Source organism: Heptranchias perlo, chromosome 5 (genome assembly GCF_035084215.1).
Source record: "Heptranchias perlo isolate sHepPer1 chromosome 5, sHepPer1.hap1, whole genome shotgun sequence".
Classification (NCBI taxonomy): domain Eukaryota; kingdom Metazoa; phylum Chordata; class Chondrichthyes; order Hexanchiformes; family Hexanchidae; genus Heptranchias; species Heptranchias perlo.
In genome coordinates, this window is record NC_090329.1 from 132,530,439 (window position 1) to 132,557,665 (window position 27,227).

The 27,227-nt window shown below is 44.2% G+C and overlaps 1 protein-coding gene across 1 annotated transcript in view; it reads right to left on the reverse strand.

The window, feature by feature from the left end:
- The window catches only part of LOC137322209 (dynein axonemal heavy chain 8-like), a 1,675,662-nt gene that overhangs the window by 1,167,422 nt on the left and 481,013 nt on the right, over positions 1-27,227 (reverse strand). The window contains exons 21-22 of the mRNA XM_067985325.1: positions 14,086-14,205; positions 10,398-10,539 (exon numbers count right to left, since the gene is read on the reverse strand). Coding sequence (XP_067841426.1) covers positions 10,398-10,539; positions 14,086-14,205 — 262 coding nt within the window. The remainder of the gene's footprint in view (positions 1-10,397; positions 10,540-14,085; positions 14,206-27,227) is intronic.

Genomic DNA, 27,227 nt, shown 5'->3' on the forward strand with positions numbered 1-27,227 from the left:
AACAAATTCGTGCTGGCTGTCCCTTATTAATGCATGCTTCTCCAAGTGAGAATTAATTTTGTCCTTGACAATGAAACTTATGGCAGAGTATTTAAGGATGCCTTGCAACGGATACAGATGAGATTTACTAGAATGATACCAGGGATGAGCGACTTCAGTTACATGGAGAGAATAGGAAAGGAGACTAGAAAAGGAGGGGGGGTGGCAATATTGGTTAAAGGAACAATTACAGCTGTGAAGAGGGATGATATGTGAACAGGATCATCAAATGACGCCATATGGGTTGAGTTAAGAACAAAAAAGGGGTAGTCACACAGCTGGGAGTGTACTATAGACCCCCAATCAGTCAGAGGGAGATGGAAGAGCAAATATGTCGGCAAATTTCTGAGAAGTGCAAAAACAATAGGGCAGTAATAGTAGAGGATTTCAACTGCCCTAATATTAACTGGGATACAATCAGTGCAAAAGGTAGAGAGGGCGCAGAATTCTTAAATTGCATTCCGGAGAAATTTTTAGCCAGTAAGTAGCAAGCCCAACAAGAGGAGCGGGCAGTTCTGGATTTAGGTTTAGGGAATGAAGCTGGGGAGGTGGAAGGAGGTATCAATGGGAGAGCATTTTGGTGGTAGTAATCATAATTCAGTTAGATTTAGCATAGTTATGGAAAAGGACAAAGATAGAACAGGAGTAAAAGTTCTAAATTGGGGCAAGGCCAAATTTACTAAGCTGAGAAGTGATTCAGCAAAAGTGGACTGGAAACAGCTCCTTGAAGGTAAATCAGTGTCAGAGCAGTGGGAAGCATTCAAGGGGGAGATTCAAGGGGTTCAGAAAAAAATGTTCCCACAAAGAAAAAGGGTGGGGCTGCCAAATCTGGAGCCCCTTGGATGACAAGGAGCATACAGGGTAAGATAAGGCAAAAAAGGGAAGCTTATGTCAGACACCAAGAGCTCAATACTACAAAAAACCTAGAGGAGTATAGAAAGTGCAGCGGTGAAATTAAAAAAGGAAATTAGAAAAACAAAGAGAGGGCATGAAAAAATACTGGCAAGTAAAATCAAGTTAAACTGAAAGATGTTTTATAAATACATAAAGAGGACAACTAAGGAAAGAGTAGAGACCAAAAAGGTAACCTGTGTGTGGAGGCGGAAGATGTGGGTACGGTTCTTAATGACTACTTTGCGTCTGTCTTCACAAAAGAGGGGGACAACGCAGACATTGTAGTTAAGGAGGAAAAGTGTGAAATATTGGATGGAATAAACAAAGTGAGAGAGGAAGTATTAAGGGGATTAGCATCTTTGAAAGTAGATAAATCGCCAGGCCCGGATGAAATTAATCCCAGGCTGTTAAAAGAAGCAAGGGAGGAAATAGCGGAGGCTCTGACCATCATTTTTCAATCCTCCCTGGCTAAGGGTATGGTGCTGGAGGATTGGAGGACTGCTAATGTTGTACTGTTGTTTAAAAAGGGAGATAGAGATGGATCGAGTAATGAAAAGGCCAGTCAGTCTAACCTCAGTGGTGGGCAAATTATTGGAATTGATTCTGAGGGACAGCATAAATCGTCATTTAGAAAGGCACGGGTTAATCATGGACAGTCAGCATGGATTTGTTAAGGGGAGGTCGTGTCTGACTAACTTGATTGAATTTTTTGAGGAGGGTCGATGAGGGTAACGCGTTTGATGCAATCTACATAGATTTTAGCAAGGCTTTTGACAAGGTCCCAAATGGCTGACTGGTCAAAAAAAGTAAAAGCCCATGAGATCCAAGGGAAAGTGGCTAGTTGGATCCAAAATTGGCTCATTGGCAGAAAGCAAAGTTTGACAGGTGTTTTTGCGACTGGAAGGCTGTTTCTATTGGGGTCCCGCAAGGCTCAGTACTAGGTTCCTTGCTTTTTGTAGTATATATTAATGATTTGGACTTGAATGGGGGGGGTTTGATCAAGAAGTTTGCAGATGATAAAAAAAATTGGCCGTATGTTTGTTATTGAGGAGGAAAGATGTAGACGGCATGAAGATATCAATGGTCAGGTCAGGTGGCAAATGGAATTCAATCTGGAGAAGTGTGAGGTAATGCATTTGGGGAGGTCAAACAAGGCAAGGGAGTACACAATAAATGGGAAGATACTGAGAGGTGTAGAGGAACAGAGGGACCTTGGAATGCATGTCCATAGATCTCTGAAGGTAGCAGGACAGGTAGATAAGGTGGTTAAAAAGGCATATGGGATAGTCTCCTTTATTAGCTGAGGCATAGAATATAAGAGCAGGGAGGTTATGCTGGATCTGTATAAAACATTGGTTAGGCCACAGCTTGAGTACTGCGTACAGTTCTGGTCACCACATTACAGGAAAGATGTGATTCCACTAGAGAGGGTACAGAGGAGATTTACGTGGATGTTGCCAGGGAGAATTTTAGCTATGAGAAAAGACTGGATAGGCCAGGGATGTTTTCTTTGGAACAATAGGTGAGATTTAATTGAGATATATAAAATTATGACGGGACTCGATAGAATAGATGGAGAGGACCTATTTCCCTTAGCAGAGGGGTCAGTGACCAGGGGCACAGGTTTCAAGTAATTGGTAGAAGGATTAGAGGGGAGCTGAGGAGAAATTTTTTTCACCCAGAGGGTGGTGGGGGTCTGGAACTTACTGCCCAAAAGGTTGGTAGAGGCAGAAACCCTCAACTCACTGAAAAAGTACTTGGATGAACACTTGAAGTGCCGTAACCTACAGGGTTACGGACCAAGTGCTGGAAAGTGGGATTAAGCTGGATAGCTCTTTTTCGGCCGGCATGGACACGATGGGCTGAATGGCTTCCTTCTGTGCCGTAACTTTCTATAATTCTATGAGACTAAGGAAGCTGGAATTATTCTCCTTAGAGCAGAGAGGGTTAAGGGGAGATTTAATAGAGGTCTTCAAAGTTATGAAATGCATTGATAAGAGTAAATAAGGAGAAACTGTTTCCACTGGCTGGAGGGTCGGTCACCAGAGAACACAGATTTAAGATAATTGGCAAAAGATCCAGAGGGGAGGCGAGGAGAAATGGTTTTACGCAGCGAGTTGATATGATCTGGAATTCACTGCCTGAAAGAATGGTGGAAGCAGATTCAACAATAACTTTCAAAAGGGAATTGGATATATACTTGAAAAGAAAAAATTTGAAGGGCTATGGGGAAAAAGCAGGGTCATGGGACGAATTGGATTCTTCAAAGAGCCGACACAGGCATGATGGGTGGAATGGCCTCCTTCTGTGCTGTAAGATTCTATGATCCTACTGCTTGAAATGGCATCTTCAACAAAGTACCATAAAGACTGTGCCCTCTGTCTTTCCACCTGCACAATGCCTCTTGTGAACTCACTATCAACATAAATGGTTAACTTCTCAAACATGAAGCTCACCAAGTTTTACTTTGGTATCACTAATCTACAAAAACCATCTTCTGAAAACTGCTGAGAAAAACAAAATCCAAAATAACCTAACCGCCAAACTTGCCATCTCATCATGAAGAGCAAATGGCTCTACTTTACACTCATCTGCACTCAGTTGTGGAATATTACACTCTTATTAGAGCTTGCTCACCACATACTTATCTGCTGGACACTCAACTACATGTTACTATGCTTCTTGTGTAAGGCACATTGCACCCTAATTCCCTCTGTGTTTACCAGTCCTCGATAACATAGCTTTTCCCTATCTTCGTCATTCAGATGCAGTAGCCGATTCACCCTGACTTGTTCTATCCACCACAGTGCAGCTCTCTTCAAAACACCCAATGTGGTCAACCTTTCCTAAATTCCTTTGACTTTCCTTTAAAGAAAGACATAGGAGAACAGATAGGCGTTTCTGCGGCCCTAAACGTGACTCCAGGATGGTATGTTGCCTCCCTGGTGCTAGGGTCAAGGATGTCACGGAGCGGCTGCAGGGCATTCTGGAGGGGAAGGGTGAACAGCCAATAGTCGTGGTCCATATCGTTGCCAACGACATAGGTTAAAAAAAGGGATGAGGTCCTGCAAGGTGAATTCAAGGAGTTAGGAGATAAATTAAAAAGCAGGAGCTCAAAGGTAGCGATCTCAGGATTACTACCAGTGCCACGTGCTAGTGAGTATAGGAACAGGAGAATAGACAGGATGAATGCGTGGCTGCAGGGATGGTGTAGGAGGGAGGGATTAAGATTCCTGGGACATTGGGACCGGTTCTGGGGAAGGTGGGACCTGTACAAGCGGGACGGGTTACACCCGAGCAGGACCGGGACCAATGTCCTCGCGGGGGTGTTTGCTAGTGCTGTTGGGGAAGGTTTAAACTAGAGTGGCAGGGGGATGGGAAACTGGGCGGGGAGTCAGAAGGGAGTAAAGTTGAGAGCAGGAAGAGAGGGGAAGACCCAGGGGAAATTTACAATACAAATAGTACAAACAGTTGTTCAAGAACAAGTGAAAGGGAAAAGCGTAGAGCAGCGGAAAGAAAGTGTACTTTAGGCAATACAGAAATAGTGAAAACTAGAAGGCGTAAGGTGATTAACCCATCATCAAAGCTGAAGGTCAGGCTAGGGTGTGTGGCCCAACTAAGAGTTCTATATACAAATGCACGGAGTATAAGGAATAAATTAAATGAACTACAGGTTCAAATTCAAATTGGAGGGTATGACATGTTAGCATTACAGAGACATGGCTGCAGGATGGTCAGGATCAGGAACTGAATATACCGGGTTATAAGGTCTACAGGAGAGACAGGGAAAATGGAAGAGGGGGAGGAGTAGCCTTAATGATTAGAGATGAAATCACTTCAATGATAAAGGAGGATATAAGGAGAGGTAAGCAGCCAACAGAGACCTTATGGATTGAATTGAGAAACAGGAAAGGATCTAAGACTATCGTGGGAATTGTGTATAGTACCCCTGGCAGCAGCTCTGAAGTGCTTGATTGTATAAATGCAGAGATTAGACAAGCGTGTAAGAAAGGCATAGTGGTCTTAATGGGGGACTTTAACCTTCACATAGATTGGGAAAAGCAGATTAGCAACTGTCAGAAAGGTAGTGAATTTCTTGAGTGTGTTCGGGATAATTTTCTACAGCAGTATGTCCGAGAGCCAACAAGGGGGCAAGCCATACTAGATTTATGATGTGGAGATGCCGGTGATGGACTGGGGTGGACAAATGTAAGGAGTCACACAACACCAGGTTATAGTCCAACAGCTTTATTTGAAATCACAAGCTTTTCTCTGCATTTATACAATCAAGCACTTCAGAGCTGCTGCCAGGGGTACTATACACAATTCCCACGATAGTCTTAGATCCTTTCCTGTTTCTCAATTCAATCCATAAGGTCTCTGTTGGCTGCTTACCTCTCCTTATATCCTCCTTTATCATTGAAGTGATTTCATCTCTAATCATTAAGGCTACTCCTCCCCCTCTTCCATTTTCCCTGTCTCTCCTGTAGACCTTATAACCCGGTATATTCAGTTCCTGATCCTGACCATCCTGCAGCCATGTCTCTGTAATGCTAACATGTCATACCCTCCAATTTGAATTTGAACCTGTAGTTCATTTAATTTATTCCTTATACTCCTTCGTCACTTCACCTGACAAAGGTGCAAAGCTCCGAAAGCTTGTGATTTCAAATAAAGCTGTTGGACTATAACCTGGTGTTATGCGACTCCTTACATACTAGATTTAGTAATGAGTAATGAACCAGATTTAGTTAACAGCTTAACTGTGCGTGAACATCTATCCAATAGTGATCATAACATGATCGAGTTCAATGTAGTGTTTGAAAGGGAAAAAAGTGAATCTGCTGCTAAGGTTCTAGACTTGGGTAAGGCCAACTTCAATGGGATGAGACAGAGACTGTCCACAGTCAACTGGGCAAATCTGTTAATGGGTAAAACAACTGATGATCAGTGGGAAAAGTTTGAAGAAACATTAAACGTGATACAGAACCGGTTTATACCCCTGAGGGGCAAGAACTCTACATGCCAAAAAAAACAGCCGTGGACAACTAAAGAGGTAAGGGACAATATAATGGATGACTAACTGTCCTGAGGTCTCTGCCAATAATGTTGTGCAATCACCTGCTAGAAGAGCAGCCCTGGATTTTTACTCTTTTTACCCCCAACCCCCACCTCACTCAGTGCCTCCTTCACTTGGTAACCCTTCCTAAGGATGAGAAGGAGAAAGGAAGGCTGCCAACATAGTCGAGCTATAAATTATTTTCACTACAGAATAATTGGTACTATTCCCAAGCAGACAACCAAAGGAACAGGGTGCATCCAAGTTCATGACTAAAATAGGAGCCATTAACAAATTAGTAACGAAGAAATTTGTTTAAGGAAAGGACATACAAAAAGGCAAAAAATGGCACAGGTCCTGGTGAATGGGAAAGATACAAAGATCAACAAAGGGTCACAAAACAGATAGTAAGGGCTACAAAAAGAGAGCATGAAAAGAAACTTGCAAGGGATATCAAAACCAATACGAAGAACTTATATAGTTATATTAGGAAGAGGGTGGTCAGGGGCAGTGTTGGCCCCTTAAAAACTGAAAGTGGGGATACTGTCATTGACAATGGGGAAATGGCGGACAGGTTGAAAAATTACTTTGCGTCAGTATTTACAGTATCCCAAGAAAGCTAATATTGAATCGGGGACAGGGACTCGATAAAATTAACATAAGTAAAGCAACAGTAATGAACATCGTCATCAAACCAGCGGACAAAGGAGGAGCCATCGTCATACAGAGCAGAACGGACTATTGCAAAGAAGCATACCGACAACTGGACAACCAGGAACACTACAGACAGTTACCCGCAGATCCGACCAAAGAACACACCCACCAGCTCAACAAACTGATCAAGACCTTCGATCCAGACCTTCAAAGCATCCTACGCGCTCTCATCCCACGTACTCCCCGCGTGGGAGACTTCTACTGCCTCCCAAAGATACACAGGGCAACACACCCAGACGTCCTATCGTATCAGGCAACGGAACCCTGTGTGAGAACCTCTCTGGATACGTCGAGGGCATCCTGAAACCCATCGTACAGGGAACCCCCAGCTTCTGTCGCGACACTACGGACTTCCTACAAAAACTCAGCACCCACGGACCAGTTGAACCAGGAACACTTCTCACCACGATGGATGTCTCGGCACTCTACACCAGTATCCCCCACGATGACGGCATCGCTGCAACAGCATCAGTACTCAACACCAACAACAGCCAATCTCCAGACGCCATCCTACAACTCATCCGCTTCATCCTGGATCACAATGTCTTCACCTTCGATAACCAGTTCTTTACCCAAACACACGGAACAGCCATGGGGACCAAATTCGCACCCCAATACGCCAACATTTTCATGCACAAGTTCGAGCACGACTTCTTCACTGCACAGGACCTCTAACCAATGCTATACACCAGATACATCGACGACATTTTCTTCCTTTGGACCCACGGCGAAGAATCACTGAAGAGACTACACGATAACATCAACAAGTTCCATCCCACCATCAAACTCACCATGGACTACTCCTCAGAATCGGGTTCTTTCTTGGACACACGAATCTCCATCAAAGACGGGCACCTCAGCAGCTCACTCTACCGCAAGCCCACGGACAACCTCACGATGCTCCACTTTTCCAGCTTCCACCCTAACCACGTCAAAGAGGCCATCCCCTATGGACAGGCCCTGCAAATACATAGGATCTGCTCAGACGAGGAGGAACGCGATGGACACCTACAGACGCTGAAAGACGCCCTCACAAGAATGGGATATGACGCTCGACTCATCAATCGACAGTTCCGACGGGCCACAGCGAAAAATCGCATAGACCTCCTCAGAAGACAAACACGGGACGCAACCAACAGAGTACCCTTCATCGTCCAGTACTTCCCCGGAGCGGGATCTTGGGTTCATGTCACGCTGCACGTAACCCCACCAGCGAAAAATGAGTTATCTGTTTTTAATACAACTGGTCATTCTCTCTCTTTCTCTTCCTTTCGGATGTTTCTCTGTCTCTCTCTCTCTCTCTCTGTCTTTGGGTTCGGACCGTTTGTATATTCAGTAGTCCTGTATGTACTGTCTCTCTGTCTGATTGCCTTGACAATGGGCAGTTGGAACGATTATCTGTAATCACCAGGCATTGCTCTCTGACAAAAATGCGGTAACCTTCAAGGAATCCCACACTCACCTGATGAAGGAGAAAGCCTCCGAAAGCTTGTGATTTTCAAATAAAACTGTTGGACTATAACCTGGTGTTGTAAGATTCCTTAGATTTGTCCACCCCAGTCCATCACCGGCATCTCCACATCGAAGAAAATAATAGCACTAAAGAGTGACAAATCCCCAGGACCAGATGGTTTCCATCCCAGGGTTTTAAAGGAAGTCGGTAAGTACATTGCAGATGCCCTAACTATAATCTATCAAAGTTCTCCAGATTCAGGAACTGTCCCCCGGCATCTCCATATCACCTCTAGGTTGGAAAATTGCACATGTCACTCCGCTTTTTAAGAAAGGAGAGAGAGGGAAACTGGGGAATTATAGACCAGTTAGCCTAACAGCTGTTGTGGGGAAAATGCTGGAGTCTATAATTAAGGATAGGGTGACTGAACACCTCGAGAATTTTCAGTTAATCAGAGAGAGCCAGCATGGATTTGTGAAAGGTAGGTCATGCCTGATAAACCTGATTGAATTTTTTGAAGAGGTGACTAAAGTAGAGAACAGGGGAATGTCAATGGATGTTATTTATGTGGACTTCCAGAAGGCATTTGATAAAGTCCCACATAAGAGGCTGTTAGCTAAGATAGAAGCCCTTGGAATCGAGGGAAAAGTATGGACTTGGTTCGGAAATTGGATGAGCGAAAGGCAACAGAGAGTAGGGATCATGGGTAGGTATTCACATTGGCAGGATGTGACTAGTGGAGTCCCGCAGGGATCTGTCTTGGGGCCTCAATTATTCACAATATTTATTAACGACTCAGATGAAGGCATTAAAAGTCTCATATCTAAGTTTGCCGATGACACAAAGATTGGTGGCATTGTAAGCAGTGTAGATGAAAACATAAAATTACAAAGCGATATTGATAGATTAGGTGAATGGGCAAAACTGTGGCAAATGGAATTCAATGTAGACAAATGTGAGGTCATCCACTTTGGATCAAAAAAGGATAGAACAGGGTATTTCCTAAATGGTAAAAAGTTAAAAACAGTGGATGTCCAAAGGGACTTAGGGGTTCAGGTACATAGATCATTGAAGTGTCATGAACAGGTGCAGAAAATAATCAAGAAGGCTAATGGAATGCTGGCCTTTATATCTAGAGGACGGGAGTACAAAGGGGCAGAAGTTATGCTGCAGCTATACAAAACCCTGGTTAGACCGCACCTGGAGTACTGTGAGCAGTTCTGGGCACCGCACCTTCAAAAGGACATATTGGCCTTGGAGGGAGTGCAGCGTAGGTTTACTGGAATGATACCCAGACTTCAAGGGTTAAGTTACGAGGAGAGATTACACAAATTGGGGTTGTATTCTCTGGAGTTTAGAAGATTAAGGGATGATCTGATCGAAGTTTATGAGATATTAAGGGGAACAGATAGAGTGGATGGAGAGAAATTATTTCCACTGGTTGGGGATTCTAGGAATAGGGGACACAGTTTAAAAATTAGAGCCAGACCTTTCAGGAGTGAGATTAGAAAACATTTCTACACACAAAGAGTGGTAGAAGTTTGGAACTCTCTTTCGCAAACGGCAATTGATACTAGCTCAGTTGCTGAATTTAAATCTGAGATAGATAGCTTTTTGGCAACCAAGGGTATTAAGGGATATGGGCCAAAGGTAGGTATATGGAGTTAGATCACAGATCAGCCATGATCTTATCAAATGGCGGAGCAGGCACGAGGGGCTGAATGGCCTACTCCTTTTTCCTATGTTCCTATGTTCATTTATATAGCACCTTTCATGACCTCAGGACGTCCCAAAGAGCTTTACAGCCAATTAAGTACTTTTAAGTGTAGTCACTGTTGTAAGCAGGAAATGTGGAACCCAATGTGTGCATGAAGAGTGGACAGCAGATGCTCAACCAAGATTCAACTGGCCACCTCATAGTTGGGCATTTCTCAACCGCTATCGAACTGGACAGGCACAGGGCCAATGCACCTCAAATCCTATGAGGCCTTGGTGATGAAAACAAATGTCCTTGGGAACAAATGCAAACCATGTCCTCCATCGGTGAGTCAAGCCCACTAAGTAAACTATCTGGTGGCCTATGCGCTTTGGATACTGGTGATGAAAATGCTTTAAGATGGCTGGAATTTTATGCCAAGTCTCCATATACTAAATAATAATAATGGTTGTGGTCAACTCAGGTTGGAATACTCTAATGTCACTCGTTATCAGTATCTTTGAAACAGCAAGTTTGCTTACCTGGTTCAACATCAGGTTTTGTGATTTCATTAATTAACATCGCATCAGAGATTCCTACAAATATTTCCACCAGTTTGTCCACAGTTTTTTCAACATATCTGCTTTTTGGAGCTAAAATCTCTACCCATTCTTTGCAGCAAACCTGTAAAACACATAAGTAATGGGTAAACCTAATACTGGTGAAACACTACAGCCCTACATATACAGGCCATCGGTGCATTTCTGCTCCCCTAAAAAAGTGCTAGAAATGACTAGATATTGATGGATGAACACTGAATGTGTTTGTATGCATTCCTTTGCTATTATAACACAGGTATAACCCGTAAGTTACAGCTTGAATGGGGGCCTTACTACAGTATGATTATGCAAGGTGTAGGTAGTTAGAGGACTTGGCATGAGCAACTGTTTACCAGGCTTTATCCCATGTACAGGGTAAGTGGTACTGTTGAGTAGTCTTATCTTAGCAGATTCCTTCAGATGCACCATCTTCTTCCACATCCGTTGCCAGGTCTTGGGAGTAGTGCGTATATGATTGAACCTGGCTGCTACTTCTTGATGCACTGCTGTCCTCTGTAGACCAATAAAAAGAGCAACCCTGCTCGCACCAAACTCATGCAGCAGCACTTCCATTTCCTTGGCCATCAAGCAGGGTGTTCTTGTGCTGCGCTCACTTGTCCACAAACTCAGTTTCCTGCTTTCACACCTATGTTGCATTTTGACAGCCACTTTTTTGCCACATAGTCTTTGTGAAGAAAGATCATTTTTAACATGTTTGGAACCTCCATGTATCAACATTCCTTTAAATTTTACATTTAAGGAGTACTGACATGAAATTTGCCATGCCCCCATTGGTCGGCTCCCGTGCCAGGCCCAACATGGGCCAGGAACAAGCTGTAAATATTTAAATAGGTTCTGCTCTGAATGAATCGGCTTGGTCGGGCATTATTCATTCCAGCTGATGCGAATCCCATTCTACAAACATTGTGAAAAATTCATCTCAATTTAACCAAATACACAAAAACAATGCAAAATTCTAGTTTTATTTTTGCCAACTGCAAGTCTTCAAACGGATATTCTGAAACTACTTTTGTGCTTTTGATTGAAAATTGAATATTTTTATTGTTTGCAATTTATTCTGAAGATGAAGAATCATAAACATTTACAGCTCAAAAGCAGGCAATTCAGCCCATCATGTCTTTGTCGAATCTTTACTGGAGAAATTGAAAATGAATCCCATTGTGTTACTTTCTCCCTATAGCCCTATATCTTCTGCTTTAAATATTTATCTAATTTTCCTTAAAAAAATTAACTCTGCCTCAGCCATTCTCTGAGGCAAAGCTTTTCATGTTCCAACAACCTTGAATAGAGAAATTTCTCCTCGCCTCTCTCGTCAGTGATAATTTTAAATTGATGACACGTTATCATTGGCTTTCCAACCAGGGAAATGGGCTGAGAAATTCTAACGCACCCGTAGTAACAGGCAGCTCGCTGGAGAAATGGAATTAAAAGCAAAGCACCGCGATGCCAGCAGTGGACATCAGGTAAATGAGGAATGGGAGTGACTGGGAAGAGGGGTGATTGGGTTGGTATGTAGCAGTGGCCTGGGGTGAGGTAGAAGTGGCTGGGGGGGGGGGGGGGGTTGGTGGGAAGCGGCGGCAATCGGTGGGGGGGGGAGCAGTGGCGATCAAGAAAGGAGCGTCAGCGATTGTAGGGGTAGGGGCATGATTGGGATGGGGGGACGGCAGCAATCAGGAGGAGGGAGGGTCCTTTGAATATGGGGTCGGGAAGAGCAGGTAAGTAAGTATATTTTGTACATCTCTTCAGCCTTCTCTGGTCCAGTGGACATAGTCATAGTATCGTAAAGAATCCTCATAACTATTGTTTCCATCCCTGGCATTAATCTGGTGAATCTATGCTGTACGCTCTCTATTGCTTTGAAGTCCTTTCTATAATGGGGTGCCCAAAACTGGTCATTAGTGTCGGCCTTGGCTTAGTTGGCAGCACCCTTGTCTCTGAGTCAGAAGGTTCTGGGTTGGACTCACTCCAGAGACTTGAGCACATAATCTAAACTGACATTGAGGGAGTGCTATACTGTTGGAGGTGCTCTTTCAGATGAGACGTTAAACCGAGACCCCATCTGCCCACTCAGGTAGGTGTAGAAGTTCCCATGGCACTAATTTGTAAAAGAGCAGGGTACTTCTTCCCGGTGTCCTGGCCAATATTTATCCCTTTTTGTGTTTGTGGGACCTTGCTGTGCAGAATTTTGGCTGACACGTTTCCTACATTACAACAGTGACTACACATCAAAAGTACTTAATTGGCTGTAAAGTTCTTTGGGAATTCCTGAGGTTGTGAAAAGCACTATATATAATCAAGTCTTTCTTTCTTTTTTTCTTTCACAATCACACTTTCAGGGAATTATGTATTTGAACTCCCAAAACCCTAATTTTAACTCCTAGCAGGAGTTGGGTGGACGGGTGTTGAGGTGAATGGGAAACCACCCAGTCATCTGCAGCGTGAGGCCCGAGAGATTTTAACTCCCAGGTCTCATCTGCATGGTCCACATCAGCCTCCCACCCAAACCCTGTGCAAAGCGCCAGCTGGCCGGCAGGAGCAGAATTCCGCCGCTGGTGACCCGACAAAATGGCTAAGTGAGATGTCAGGAAGGCATCACAGGAGGGAAGCCTAGGATATTGAAGGCTCAATGTTTCCTTATGGGTCTGGAGGAGTACTCCTGCTCCTCCCGGCCCACAAGAAAACCCCCCAAAAATTAATGGGCCTCTTCTGGCCCCGCTCCAGTGTTTGCCACCAGGTTGACCTGGCAGGGGAGCCAAGACAGCTTCCCCACGCAGTCTGTGGGTTAAATTGCTTGGGCCATGATGATGTCATCGAGGCCCGATCTACATATTTAAAGCAGGACCTCGCAGTCTTCCTTAAAACAACAGGTTAAAATTAAAACCTGCGGGAAGGCAGCAGGATTGAAGTGCGTAAGTTGCCGTGGCCATTTTAACTGCCCACTCACCTGGTTTCTGCCAGGCAGGTAGAGTTAAAATCTGCCCTTAAGTCTCTCTGCTCATCGACACCCTCCAGTATCTTTTCACTGAGTGTATATTCCCATTCCTTGTTTTCCTTCCAAAACCTTGCACTCATCCACATTAAATTGCATCTGCCACATGCCCACCCTTTCTGCTAGCCTGCCTATGGCCTCCTGAAGTATTTTCCAGTTCCCCTGTTTGCCAAACCTACTTTTGCATTTTCAGCAATTTCAATATCATGTTACCTATACCAAAGTACAATCTAAATACGCTGAGAACAAAAGTGGACCAAGCAGTGACTCCTGGGATACGCCACTTTCAATACTTCTCTAATCCGAGTAATATCCATTAACCCTACCTCTTTGTTTCCTGTGCAGCAATGAACTTTCTATTCAAGCTGCTACATTTCATCTTATACTATGCCTGAAGTTTTGTATTTTACTGAATAGCTTCTGAAAATCCATATACATCACAGCTACTGCATTCCCTTAATCTGTCAAATCAGTCACTTCAAAAAGTTCTATTAAATTTATCAAACACAACTTGCCTTTAATAAAAGTTTGTTGGCTACCCTTGATTAAATGAAATATTTCTCAATGGTCATTAATTTGATTTCAAAGTATAGATTCTAAAAATCTATAAAATAATGTTACCTCATTGTAGATAAGCATGTTTTCCAAAGTCAAAGAATGATCCTCTGGTAGTTTGATTATAATCTTTTTGGCTATTTCGTGTAATACTTTGTCTATGTGCATCTCTCGCAAGTCAGTTATCTGAAAACAACAATGAATATTACATTTTTATTATTTTATCAAAGTATTTAATATGTTATTGTTGCTATTGCGGCATTTTCCTGTAAGAATTAGGTAGCACAAGCTGTTAAAGTATTCTTGTTTCAGTACTTGTAAGTTGGTAACACAAAATTACAATAATTGATAGGTGTAGGGAACACAATCTTAAAATTTACTGATGACTCAAAAAAAGGGCTTTGCAAAACACAGCCTCAGACTGGGAGAGACTTTGGATTACATAGACAGGTTCACAGAATGTGAAGACAGGTGGCAGATGTAATTTAATGTGGAGAACTGTGAGATAATACATTTTGAGAGGATAAACATCCTCTAAAAATTTGAGTATACATTCAATGAAAAGATGGTGAAGTGTGTGCATGAACAGAGAGATGTAGGAGGTTAAATACATAATTTCCTGCAAGTTGATAAAAGCCATAAGAAGTCCAATAACATTTGTTGTAAATTGGTGCACAGTGTACAGGAGTAAATGTATACAAGGCAATGCTTGGCAAAGTTTTGAGCACTCAATTACAGAAAGCACCTTAAAATAATAGAACACATACAGCATAAATTAGAGTAATGGGGAAAGAGTTGAGGAAGAGGAGGTGATGGTGCAGGAGTGGGAGCAGAAGCCAATGAATCATAGAATCATAGAAGGTTACAGCACGGAAAGAGGCCATTCAGCCAATTGAGTCCGCGCCGGCTCTATGCAAGAGCAATGGAAATATATCGCCATTCCTTCATCGTTGCTGGGTCAAAATCCTGGAACTCCCTTACTAACAGCTCTGGGGGAGAACCTTCACCACACAGACTGCAGCGGTTCAAGAATGCGGCTCACCACCACCTTCTCAATGGCAATTAGGGATGGGCAATAAATGCTGGCCTCGCCAGCAACGCCCACATCCCATGAATGAATAAAAAAAAATCCAGCTAGTCCCACTGCCCCGCCCTATCCCCGTAGCCCTGCACATTTTTTCATTTCAAGTACGTATCCAGTTCCCTTTTGAAGGCCATGATTGAATCTGCCTCCACCACTCCCTCGGACAGTGCACTCCAGATCATAACCACTCGCCTTGTAAAAAAGTTTTCCTCATATCACCTTTGGTTGTTTTGCCAATTACCTTAAATCTATGCCCTCTGGTTCTTGACCCTTCCGCCAATGGGAACAGTTTCTTTCTATCCACTCAGTCTAGACCCTTCATGATTTTGAACACCTCTATCAAATCTCTTCTCAACCTTCTCTGTTCCAAGGAGAAGCCTCTCCAGTGTATCCACGTAATTTAAGTCCCTCATCCCTGGAATCATTCGAGTAAATCTCCTCTCTAAGGCCTTCACCTCCTTCCTAAAGTCCGGTGCCCAGAACTGTGGCCGAACCAGTGTTTTATAAAGGTTCATCATGACTTCCTTGCTTTTGTACTCTATGCCTCTATTTATAAAGCCCATGACCCCGTATGCTTTCTAAACCTGCCCTGCCACCTTCAATGATTTATGCACATGCACCCCAGATCACTCTGTTCCTCCAACCCTTTTAGAATTGTGTCCTCCAGTTGATATTGCTTCTAATTTTTCCTTCCGAAATGCATCACCTCGCATTTTTCCGCGTTAAACTTCATCTGCCACGTGTCTGCCCTTTCCGCCAGAGTGTCTATATCCTCTAGAAGTCTAACACAATCCTCCTCACTGTTCACTACCCTTCCAAGTTTTGTGTCATCCGCAAATTTTGAAATTGTGCCCTGTACTCCCAAGTCAAAGTCATATATATCAAGAAAAGCAGTGGTCCCAACACCGACCCCGAGGGAACACCACTGCATACCTCGCTCCTGTCTGAAAAATAACCGCTCACCACTTCTCTCTGTTTCCTGTCATTTAGCCAATTCTGTATCCATGTTGCTATTGTCCCCTTTATTCCATGGGCCGCAATCTTAATAGCAAGCCTAATATGTGGCACTTTATCAAATGCTTTTCGAAAATCCATATACACATCAACTGCATTGCCCTCATCTAACCTCTCTGTTAACTCTATTTAGAGTAAAAAATGCTCGAGATGCTTTGGCTACAATCTGGAATAAAAAGCAAGCATCAGTAATGGTGACCATGAAACTACTGGATTGTTGTAAAAACCTATTTGGTTCACTAATGTCCTTTAGGGAAGGAAACTTGCCGTCCTTACCTGGTCAGGCCTTTGTGTGACTCCAGACCCACAGCAATGAGCTTGAATCCTAACTGCCCTCTGAAATGGCCTAGCAAGCCACTCAGTTGTACAATCCTGCTACAAAAGGGCATAATAAAAATAAAACTGGACGGACCATCCGGCATCAGACCACTAGGCACCGGACACAACAAAGGTAAACCAAACAGTCAACCCTGGAAAGTCCTCCTCACTAACATCTGGGGACTTGTGCCAAAATTGGGAGAGCTGTCCCACAGACTAGTCAAGCATAGAGTCATAGAGTTATACAGCACGGATAGAGGCCCTTCGGCCCATCGTGTCCGCGCCGGCCATCAGCCCTGTCTACTCTAATCCCATATTCCAGCATTTGGTCCGTAGCCTTGTATGCTATGGCATTTCAAGTGCTCATCCAAATGCTTCTTGAATGTTGTGAGGGTTCCTGCCTCCACAACCCTTTCAGGCAGTGAGTTCCAGACTCCAACCACCCTCTGGGTGAAAAAGTTCTTTCTCAAATCCCCTCTAAACCTCCCGCCTTTTACCTTGAAGCAACAGCCTGACATAGCCATACTCACAGAATCATAACTTTCAGCCAACGTCCCAGATTCCTCCATTACCATTCCTGGGTATGTCGTGTCTCACCAGCAGGACAGGCCCACTAGACGTGGTGGTACAGTGGTATACAGGCCCTGGGAGTCCTCAACATTGACTCTGGACCCCATGCAGTCTCAGGGAATCAGGTCAAACATGGGCAAGGAAACCTCCTGCTGATTACCACCTACCGCCCTCCCTCAGCTGATGAATCAGTACTCCTCCATGTTGAGAACCACTTAGAGAAAGCACTGAGGGTAACAAGGGCACAGAATGGGTGGGAGACTTCAATGTCCATCACCAAGAGTAGCTCGGTAGTGCCACTACAGACCGAGCTGGCTGAGTCCTGAAGGACATAGCTGCCAGAACGGGCCTGCGGCAGGTGGTGAGAGAACCAACACGAGGGAAAAACCTACATGCCCTCATCCTCACCAATCCACCTGTCGCAGATGCACCTGTCCATGACAGTAATGGTAGGAGTGACCACCGCACAGTACTTGTGGAGACGAAGTCCCGTCTTCACACTGAGGACACCATTCAATGTGTTGTGTGGCACTACCACCGTGCAAAATGATAGATTCAGAACAGATCTAGCAGCTCAAAACTGGGCATCCATGAGGCACTGTTGGCCATCAGCAGCAGCAGAATTGTATTCCAGCACAATCTGCAACCTGATGGCCCATCATATCCCTCACTTTAGCATTACCATCAAGCCAGGGGATCAACCCTGGTTCAATGAGGAGTGTAGAAGAGCATGCCAGGATCAGCACCAGGCGTACCTAAAAATGAGGTGCCAACCTGCTGAAGCTAGAACACAGGACTACATACGTGCTAAACAGCAGAAGCAGCATGCTATAGACAGAGCTAAGCAATCCCACAAATCAAAGCAATGCAGTCCTACCACATCTAGTCGTGAATGGTGGTGGACAATTAAACAACTAACGGGAGGAGGAGGTTCCATGAACATCCGCCCATCCTCAATAATGGCAGAGCCCAGCACGTGAGTGCAAAAGACAAGGCTGAAGCGTTTGCAACCATTTTCAGCCAGAAGTGCCGAGTCAATGATCCAACTTGGCCTCCTCCTGAGATCCCCACCATCACAGAAGCCAGTCTTCAGCCAATTCGATTCACTCCACATGGTATCAAGAAACGGCTGAGTGCACTGGATACAGCAAAGACTATGGGCCCCGACAACATCCCGGCTGTAGTGCTGAAGACATGTGCTCCAGAACTAGCTGCGCCTCCAGCCAAGCTATTCCAATACAGCTACAACACTGACATCTACCCAACAAAGTGGAAAATTGTCAGGTACGTCCTGTCCACAAAAAGCAGGACAAATCCAATCCGGACAACACCTGCCCCATCAGTCTACTCTCAATCATCAGCAAAGTGATGGATGGTGTCGATGACAGTGCTATCAAGCAACACTTATTCACCACTAACCCGCTCACCGATGCTCCAGGGCCACTCGGCTTCAGACCTCATTACAACCTTGGTCCAAACATGGACAAAAGAGCTGAATTCCAGAGGTGAGGTGAGAGTGACTACCCTTGACATCAAAGCTGCATTTGACCAAGTGTGGCATTAAGGAGCCCTAATACAATTGAAGTCAATGGAAATCTGGGGAAAACTCTCCAGTGGCTGGAGTCATACCTAGCACAAAGGAAGATGGTAGTGGTTGTTGGAGGCCAATCATCTCAGCCCCAGGACATTGCTGCAGGAGTTCTTCAGGGCAGTGTCCTAGGCCCAACCATCTTCAGCTGCTTCATCAATGAACTTCCCTCCATAAGAAGGTCAAAAGTGGGGAAGTTCACTGACGATTGCAAGGTGTTCAGTTCCATTCGCAACCCCTCAGATAATGAAGCAGACCTGAACAACATCCAGACTTGGGCTGATAAGTGGCAAGTAACATTCGCGCCAGACAAGTGCCAGGCAATGACCATCTCCAACAAGACAGAGACTAACCACCACCCCTCGACGTTCAACAGCATTATCATCGCCGAATAATGTAACTATAAAAATAATTATCTGTATTATAAATAACCACTGCACCATCTTTGCCCAATACTAACAAATTTTTTTGATTCAGAATAACTCCGCACTTTTTTCTGCATTTCCTGCTTCAACTTCGAACTATTGAGAATGTAAGAGCAACTGAACACTTTGTTTTGTACTTGTCAAATTCTGTATTCATTTAACAGTTCTTAGGGTGACACTGACACAATTATGTAGAACAAGTAAGTGTAATGTTTGCATGAAATGTTATCTGGATATTACAGTCCGTGTGCTAGAAAACTCCCCATAAAGATGATATTTGCCAGTTGTTCGTATTCTAGGGCCAAGTCTGAAATTCTTTAAAGAAATAACTTATTTTCTGGTATAACTTGAGCTTGCTTTTATGGTCTAATCATCTTAGATACTCTGTTGTTGCACAAAATTTTCAATAATCTTTTGTGCTCTTGTATTTTTTAGTATTTCTCTTTGAGTCATTTTCCCTTGGAGAAGGAGGCCTGTTAGATTTCATCCTCGTTTTTGATTCCTGTTTAAAGGATTGGAAGCTGTTTTTGTGGGGCTTTTCCTTTTTTCGAATCCCCCACCATCAACATCCTGGGGGTCACCACTGACCAGAAACTTAACTGGACCAGCCACATAAATACTGTGGCTACAAGAGCAGGTCAAAGGCTGGACATTCTGTGGCAAGTGACTCATCTCCTGACTCCCCAAAGCCTTTCCACAAGTCAGGAGTGTGATGGAATACTCTCCAATTGTCTGATTAGTGCAGCTCCAACAACACTCAACAAGCTCAACACCATCCAGGACAAAGCAGCCCACTTGACTGGTACCCCGTCCACCACCTTAAATATTCACTCCCTCCACCACCGGCGCACCACGGCTGCAGTGTGTACCGTCTACAAGGTGCACTGCAACAACTCGCCAAGGCTTCTTCGACAGCACCTCCCAAACCCGCGACCTCTCCTACCTAGAAGGACAAGGGCAGCAGGCGCGTGGAAACACCACCACCTGCACGTTCCCCTCCAAATCACACACCATCCTGACTTGACAATATATCGCCGTTCCTTCATTGTCACTGGGTCAAAATCCTGGAACTCCCTAACTAACAGCACTGTGGGAATACCTTCACCGCACAGACTGCAACGGTTCAAGAGGGTGGCTCGCTGCACCTTCTCAAGGAGAATTAGGGATAGGCAATAAATGCTGGCCTTGCCAGCGACATCCAAATTCCATGAATGAATAAAAAAATGATAGGTAGAAGTGGAACAAAATAATGGAAGTTCTATCGAGTGGGTTAACGGAGGAGGGGGTTGCAGGAGGATGATATCACAGCATATGGCAAAGGCTGCAGCTCGATGAAGGAGGATGAGGAGAAATAATGCACCATGGTCACAATCACATGGGGGTCGATATTAAACCCCCCCACGACAAATGTGAGAGGATTGGGGGTGTGTAAAAATAAAAAAAATCATGAAATGCGACCCCAACCCACCGCATAATGCCTCCAGCCATTTTTACGGAGGCAGGTTGCGTGGTGCGTCAGTATTCCACTCTCGCGACGCGGGATACTTCATTATAATATTTAAATCAGGCTCCCACAGTGCGATAGGGAGCCTGATTTAAATTTAACGCCTGCTGGCCGGGTTACCCAGGGCTCCGGAATTAGAGTATACCTTCAAGAGAAACCAAGCAGCAGGAGACGGGAGCAGCCGGATCAAGCAGGTAAGTGCTTTTCCAGCACTGCTTGTGAGCCAGGAGGAACAGGAGTGAAATTCCCCGTCCGCCCAAACAAACCTTCTGCCGATCGTGAGCTTTCCTCGATGCCGCAATCGGACAACCCCCCTCCAAACCCACGATCCTGAGCCTTCTACACCGCGAGCTCCCAACCCCCACTTCTGTCCCACAAACTGCCAACCCCCTCTCTGCCCTATGATCTACCACCCCCCACCCTTTCTTCCCTGCGATTTGCCGACCACTCCCCCTCTGCCTCGTGAGCACTCACTCCCGATTGCCGGTCCGATCACCCCACTTCAACCCGCGAACTTCCCCCCACCCCCATTCATCCTGCGAACTTTCCCGATTGCTGGGGGCCATCCCCAACTGCGGCCTTCTACCGCAGGCTTTCTCGCCCAGCAGCCGGCCAGCCTGTAAATCTGGCCAGCTGCTGGGTGGGAAACGGAATTTTAAAAATGATAATGAGGTCCTGTCGTTAAATTCTCCGCGTTCTTGGGATTTCCGGATTTCCCATCCACAAATACGCTCCCCAGCTCCCTCCGTAGAAACATCGGGGCCACAGAGTGTTGTTCCTGCATTTGGTTAAGGCTGTTTCAGTGCTATGGGAGGGGCAGAAACCTCCCATAATTGCAGAGATTCAAACAAGAAGTTGTGTGATAGATAAGCATGAATTTAGGTGGTGCAACTTGGAGAGGAAAGGGAGGTGGGAGTTGGGACAGTGCTTACCAAGGACAAAGGGGTTGAGATGCGTTTTTTGAATGATGGAGATGGACTTGAAAGGGAGCAGGGCTTAGGGAGAAGGAACAGCTTACAAACATCATTTTTTAAATTTCCCCCTCCTCACTCTGTTGGAGTATACACTACATAAATGCAAATGTGTGTGAGAAGTGATGTCTGCTACATTTGAGACATAAGCAGGCCAATTTTAACTCAAATTGCCCAGGGGGATTGGAGCTGTGGCAGCCCTAAAATTGCGGAGCTGCACTTACCACCCCATTCCCACTTGTTGCCATTTTGCCTAGGGACACCACATGGTGGCCTTGATGCCAGCCTGAAGCAGTTGGGAACCTCATGAATATATATAAATCGGGGTCCTATGATGTCAATAGAACCCCAAAACCATTTTAACTCATCACAGCGGAAGCAGAAAGCCGTGCCGGATCCACCTAGTATTGCTGGGCGGTACAGGCATTTGGCAATTGGAAGCTGTATTTAAGGAGGCACTGACCTGCAACACTCAATTGGTCCATCCGTTGTGTCCTTCCCTAAGGCAGGTCCTAACTCAAGTCTCACACATGAGGTTCTTGAGCCACTTACTAGGGAAGAGTAGCTGAGCTGGTGTCTCATTGCCTTCCTCAGTTTTTATCTTCAGAGTACCTTCTCAGGTGTGCTAAAGAGCCTTGGTTGCAACCCCCTTTATAATGGGGGACCCATCCACTCCCATCGTATATAAGTATCCCTGCTGGACGTGAACCCAGAATTAAGAGCTGGCGATCCAGTCTCTGCTCACCAAGGCTATCTGGAATGGGGTGAATTTACTCAAATGGAAGATGGCTCATTTCAGTGAGTTGGAAAGGGATCTGGCGCAGATGGATTGGAAACAAAGATTGACATGTGAAACAGTGAATGATAAATGAAAGGCCTTCAAGGAGGAGACAGTTTGGGTACACACTAAACATATTTCTATGCAAGGAAAGGAAGGGCATCCTTGGATAACTAAAGAAATTGAGATTGAAATAAAACAGAAAAAGGTGGCTTATGATAAATGTCAGGTTCATAATACAGTAGAGAATCAAGCAGAAACAGAAAGTGCAGAGGAAAACTGAAAAAGGAAATAAGAGGGGCACAGAGAGTGTATGAGAAAAGATTAGCAGATATCATATAAGGGAACACTAATGTATTTTATAAACGTATCAAGAGCAAAAGGATAGTTAAAGGAAGGGTTGGGCCAATTAGGGACCAAAACGGAAATCTTCTTGCAGAGGCAGAGGGCGTGGCTGAGGTACTAAATGAATACTTTGCATCTGTCTTCAGAAAAGAAGAGGATGCTGCCAATGTCACAGTAAAGGACGAGAGGGTACAGAAATTGGATGGGATAAAACGGATAAAAAGCAGATACTTCAAAGGTTGGTAGCACTCAAATTCGGAAGGTCACTCGGTCCACTTGGGATGCATCTTAGATTGCTGAGGGAATTAAGGGTAGAAATAGCAGAGGTTCTGGCCACAATTTGTTAATCTTCCTTGGATATGGGAGTCGTGCCAGGAAATGACCTGGACTTAGGTATAGGTGGCATAATTTCAAAGTTTGCAGACAGCACAAAATGTAATGAACAGTGAGGAAGATAGTAGCAGCCTTCAGGAGGACATAGGCAGACTGGTGAAATGGAAAATTAAATTCAATGCAGAGATGTGTGAAGTGATGCATTTTGGAAGGAAGAATGAGGAGAGGCAATATAAACTAAATGCTACAATTTTAAAGGGGGTGCAGGAACAGAGAGACCTGAGGATTCACACACAAATCTTTGAAGGTAGCAGGACAAGTTGATAAGGATGTTAAAAAAGCAAACGGGATCTTGGGCTTTATAAATAGAGGGATAGAGTACAAAAGCCAGGAAGTTATGCTGAGCCTTTATAAATCACTGGTTTGGCCTCAACTGGAGTATTATGTCCAATTCTGAGTGCCACACTTTAGGAATGATGTCAAGGCCTTGAAGACGGTGCAGAGAACATTTACCAGATGCTTCAGTATTATGAACTTTACATTTGTCATAAGTCTCCTTTTTCTGTTTTATTTTAATCTCTATATCTTTAGTCATCCAGGGAGCTCTAGCTTTGGGTGCCCTTCCTATCCCTTTCGTGGGAATGTGTCTACTCCGTACCCGAACCATCTCCTCCTTGAAGGCCTTCCATTGTTTTACACACCAATTTATGATTCTAATCCAACTGGGCAAGATCCCTTTTTACTCACTGAAATTAGCCCTCCTCCAGTTAAATATTTTTATGCTTGATTGTTCCTTGTCCTTTTCCATAACTATTCTAAACGTAATGATATTATGATCACTGTTCCTCAAATGCTCCCCTCTGAAACATGCTGCAATTGCACCATTTCATTCCCCAGAACTTGGTCCAGCACCGCTTCCTTCCTCGTTGGGCTGGAAAAACACTGATCAAGAAAGTTCTCTTGTACACATTTCAGGAATTCCTCTCCCTCTTTGCCTTTTACACTATTGTTATCCCAGTCTATATTGGGATAATTGAATTCCCCCTTTAACACTATTCTATAGTTCTTGCATCTTTCTGTAATTTACCTGCAAATTTGCTCCTCAATCTCCTTCCCACTATTTGGTGGCCTGGCCTATAGTATGCATTCAGTAGTGTAATAGATCCTCTATTGTTCCTTAATTCTAACCAAATAGATTCTGTCTTTGACCTCTCAACTACATCATCCCTTTCCAGTGCTATAATAATTTATTTGGTCAATGCTGCCACCCCTTCCTTTCTTTCCTTCCCTATCTTTCCTGAATAGCCAGGAATATTAATGACCCAATCCTCCCTTTCTTTGAGCCAGGCCTCTGTTATTGCCACTATATCATAGTCCCATGTGGCGACTTGTGCCTGCAGCTCACCAACCTTATTTACCACGCTACATACATTTTACGTATATGCAGTCCAAACTCATCTTAGACTGCCTTGTATTTGCCCCCTGTCTGATCCCTCCTATTTCTGAACTATTCTTTACTCTAATGTTATTTGTCACTCCTAGTCCTCTGTGCACCTTGTTTCTCCTCTCTAATGTTTCATCCTGGTGCCCACCCCCTGCCAAATTAGTTTAGACCCTCCCCCACAGCACTAGTTAACATGTATGTAACCTTCTCCAGAACTACTAATCCAACTCCCACTGCTCTGCTTTTCTGACTCTAGCCTTGTGCATGTCCGCTCCCTTCACGCAACCACTGGAGACTGTGCCTTCAGCTGCCTAGGCTCCACACTATGGAATTCAATTCTTAAACCCCTCTGCCTCTCCACTTCCCTCTCTTTCTTTTAGACCATTCTTAAAACATACCTCTTTCACTAAGCTTTCGGTCAACCCTCCTATCTCATTCTTGTGTCAGCTGTGATTCAGTTAGTAGCACTCTTGCCTCTGAGTCAGGAAGTTGCGGGTTCAAGTCCCACTCCAGAGACTTGAGCACCAAATCTAGGCTGATATTCCAGTGCAGTACTGAAGGAGTGCTGCACTATCGAAGATGCCGAGTTTCAGATGAGACGTTAAGCCCCGTCTGCCCACTCAGGTGAATGTAAAAGACCCAATGGCTTTATTTCGAAGAACAGCAGGGGAGTTATTCCTGGCCAATACTGTGGGATCTTGCTATGCGCAAATTGGCTGCCGTGTTTCCTACACTACAATAGTGACTACACTTCAAAAATACTTCATGGGCTGTAAAGCGCATTGGGACGTCCTTAGGTCATGAAAGGCGCAATATAAATGGAAGTCTTTTCTTTTTCTTTTCTCTTTGGTTTGAATTCCAAGCTTTTCCTTATACTATGATAAAGGAGTTATTTAAAAGCAAGTTGTTGTTGTCTGACATGCTCCTAATGTCGAGATATCCACCTAAAAACATCTTCCTTTTAATCGTAGAACCGATGCGATCTGTTATCCTCCAAGATTTTTAGCTGAGAGGTGACATATTCTGAACCTCCAGTCAGTAATATGTTCCTCCTCATGCTCCACCCCCAGTTGCTCCTGCTCACTCAAGTTCTATGCACCACAAAGTATACTTATATCTGGCACACAATGTAATTCCTCCAGGGTGGATGTCTCTGAGCTGGTGCTTGGGCACGATAGAGACACTGACTGTGTGTACTATGAAATGCTGTTAGGGGCAGATGCAGTGGGGCCTGGTTCCTCATCATTTCCTGGCACATTTCGAGGAAGAAGAAAAATGACAATTGGTTGCTGAACATCCAAGGTTACTCGTGTAGTTTGCTGACAGATAATGCAGAATATAATAGGATGAAAAGAAAGAGAAGCAGGATGTCATCAGAAAGAGTGGCTTAGATCAAAACAATGCCTTCCTCCTTTGTCTACCTTCATGCCGAAGTACTTTTACAGCTTCACCCATGAATTGTGGGGCTCTCAGTCCTCCTGCATACCTTGCAGACATTCTTAAAACAAAAAGTTTTCAATGCCACATGACATGGTGGAGGGTGTCCTCAGATTTGGTTTGATTATATACAAGCATCCTTCTTTTAATTGCTGCACCCTATACCATATTCCCAAGGCTCCATTGCCAAGGGCTGACAGCTCCTGATCCCCAGCAAAAACTACCTCCTTATCGTCCATACTCAGCACCCCCTGCTCATTGAGATTCAATGTTTCAACCAGTGCACTCCCGTCAGTCTAACTACTTCTCCCCCATGTAGGTGTCTCTGTGGTGGTGCCTGGTAGGGAGAGCATAAATTATGGTGTGGGTGAAGGACAGTGGCAAGCTCAGAGGCAGAAAGGACAAGATCCTCTGGGTGCTTTGCCTCAACTACCATGGTTGGTAGAACCCCAAGCCTCCAGCCTCTCACCTCTTATGGTGGCACACTTTGGAGTGCATGTGTACAGCAGGAACTAAACAGACATGAGAAGATGATTTTATGGCCAACTTACATCTGGCACCTCCCCACTTTACTGTTTCCCTACTGCTCCCCCTACATTCCAATAGTTCCAGGGCTTCTTCTTCATAAGACGTGAGAGACTGGAGGCTTTCCACCATCCATGGTAGTTCTTTGTCTTTGGATTTGGTCCACTTACCCTTTTAAAAAAAAAAGTGAATAACGTGAAGTCCCTTCGCTTACAGTCATATGGAATGCAACCAGGTGGCAGGATGATAACTGGTCATAATAGGTAAGACGCAGTATAAAGCTAAAGGAAAAGGCTTATGCATATGCAAAGAAAGGTGGCAAAGACATATAGAAAGCAACAAAGGATACAAAGAAAATATTAAGGGCTTGCAAAAAGGAAATATGAAAAAACTTGCAAGTAATATAAAGGCTAATAGTAAAAGTTTTTATAAATATATTAAGAGTGGGAGAGTGGCTAAGGGAGTTGTGGGCCCATTAAAGGCAGAAGCAGGAGATACTGCTGTAGACAACAAGGTAGTGGATTATTTTTCTATCTGTTTTCACAGTAGAGGAAGAGGATAAAATACCAGTGAAAGAAGGGAAACTAAATATAAATCAAGGGGAGGAAATTATTGAACTCAATAGTAGTAAAAAAAGAAGTAATGGAGAAAATAATGGGACTTAGGATATATAAATCCAAGTTTGCAGATGACACGAAGTTAGAAGGGACAGTAAGTAATGCAGATGGGAGCAGGAAGTTACAAAGGGACATAGACAGCTTAAGTGAGTGGGCAAAGCTACAGCAAATTGATTTCAATGTGAGAAAGTGTGAGGTTATCAACTTTAGACACAAGAAAAATAAATTGGAGTATTTTCTAAATGGAGAGAACCT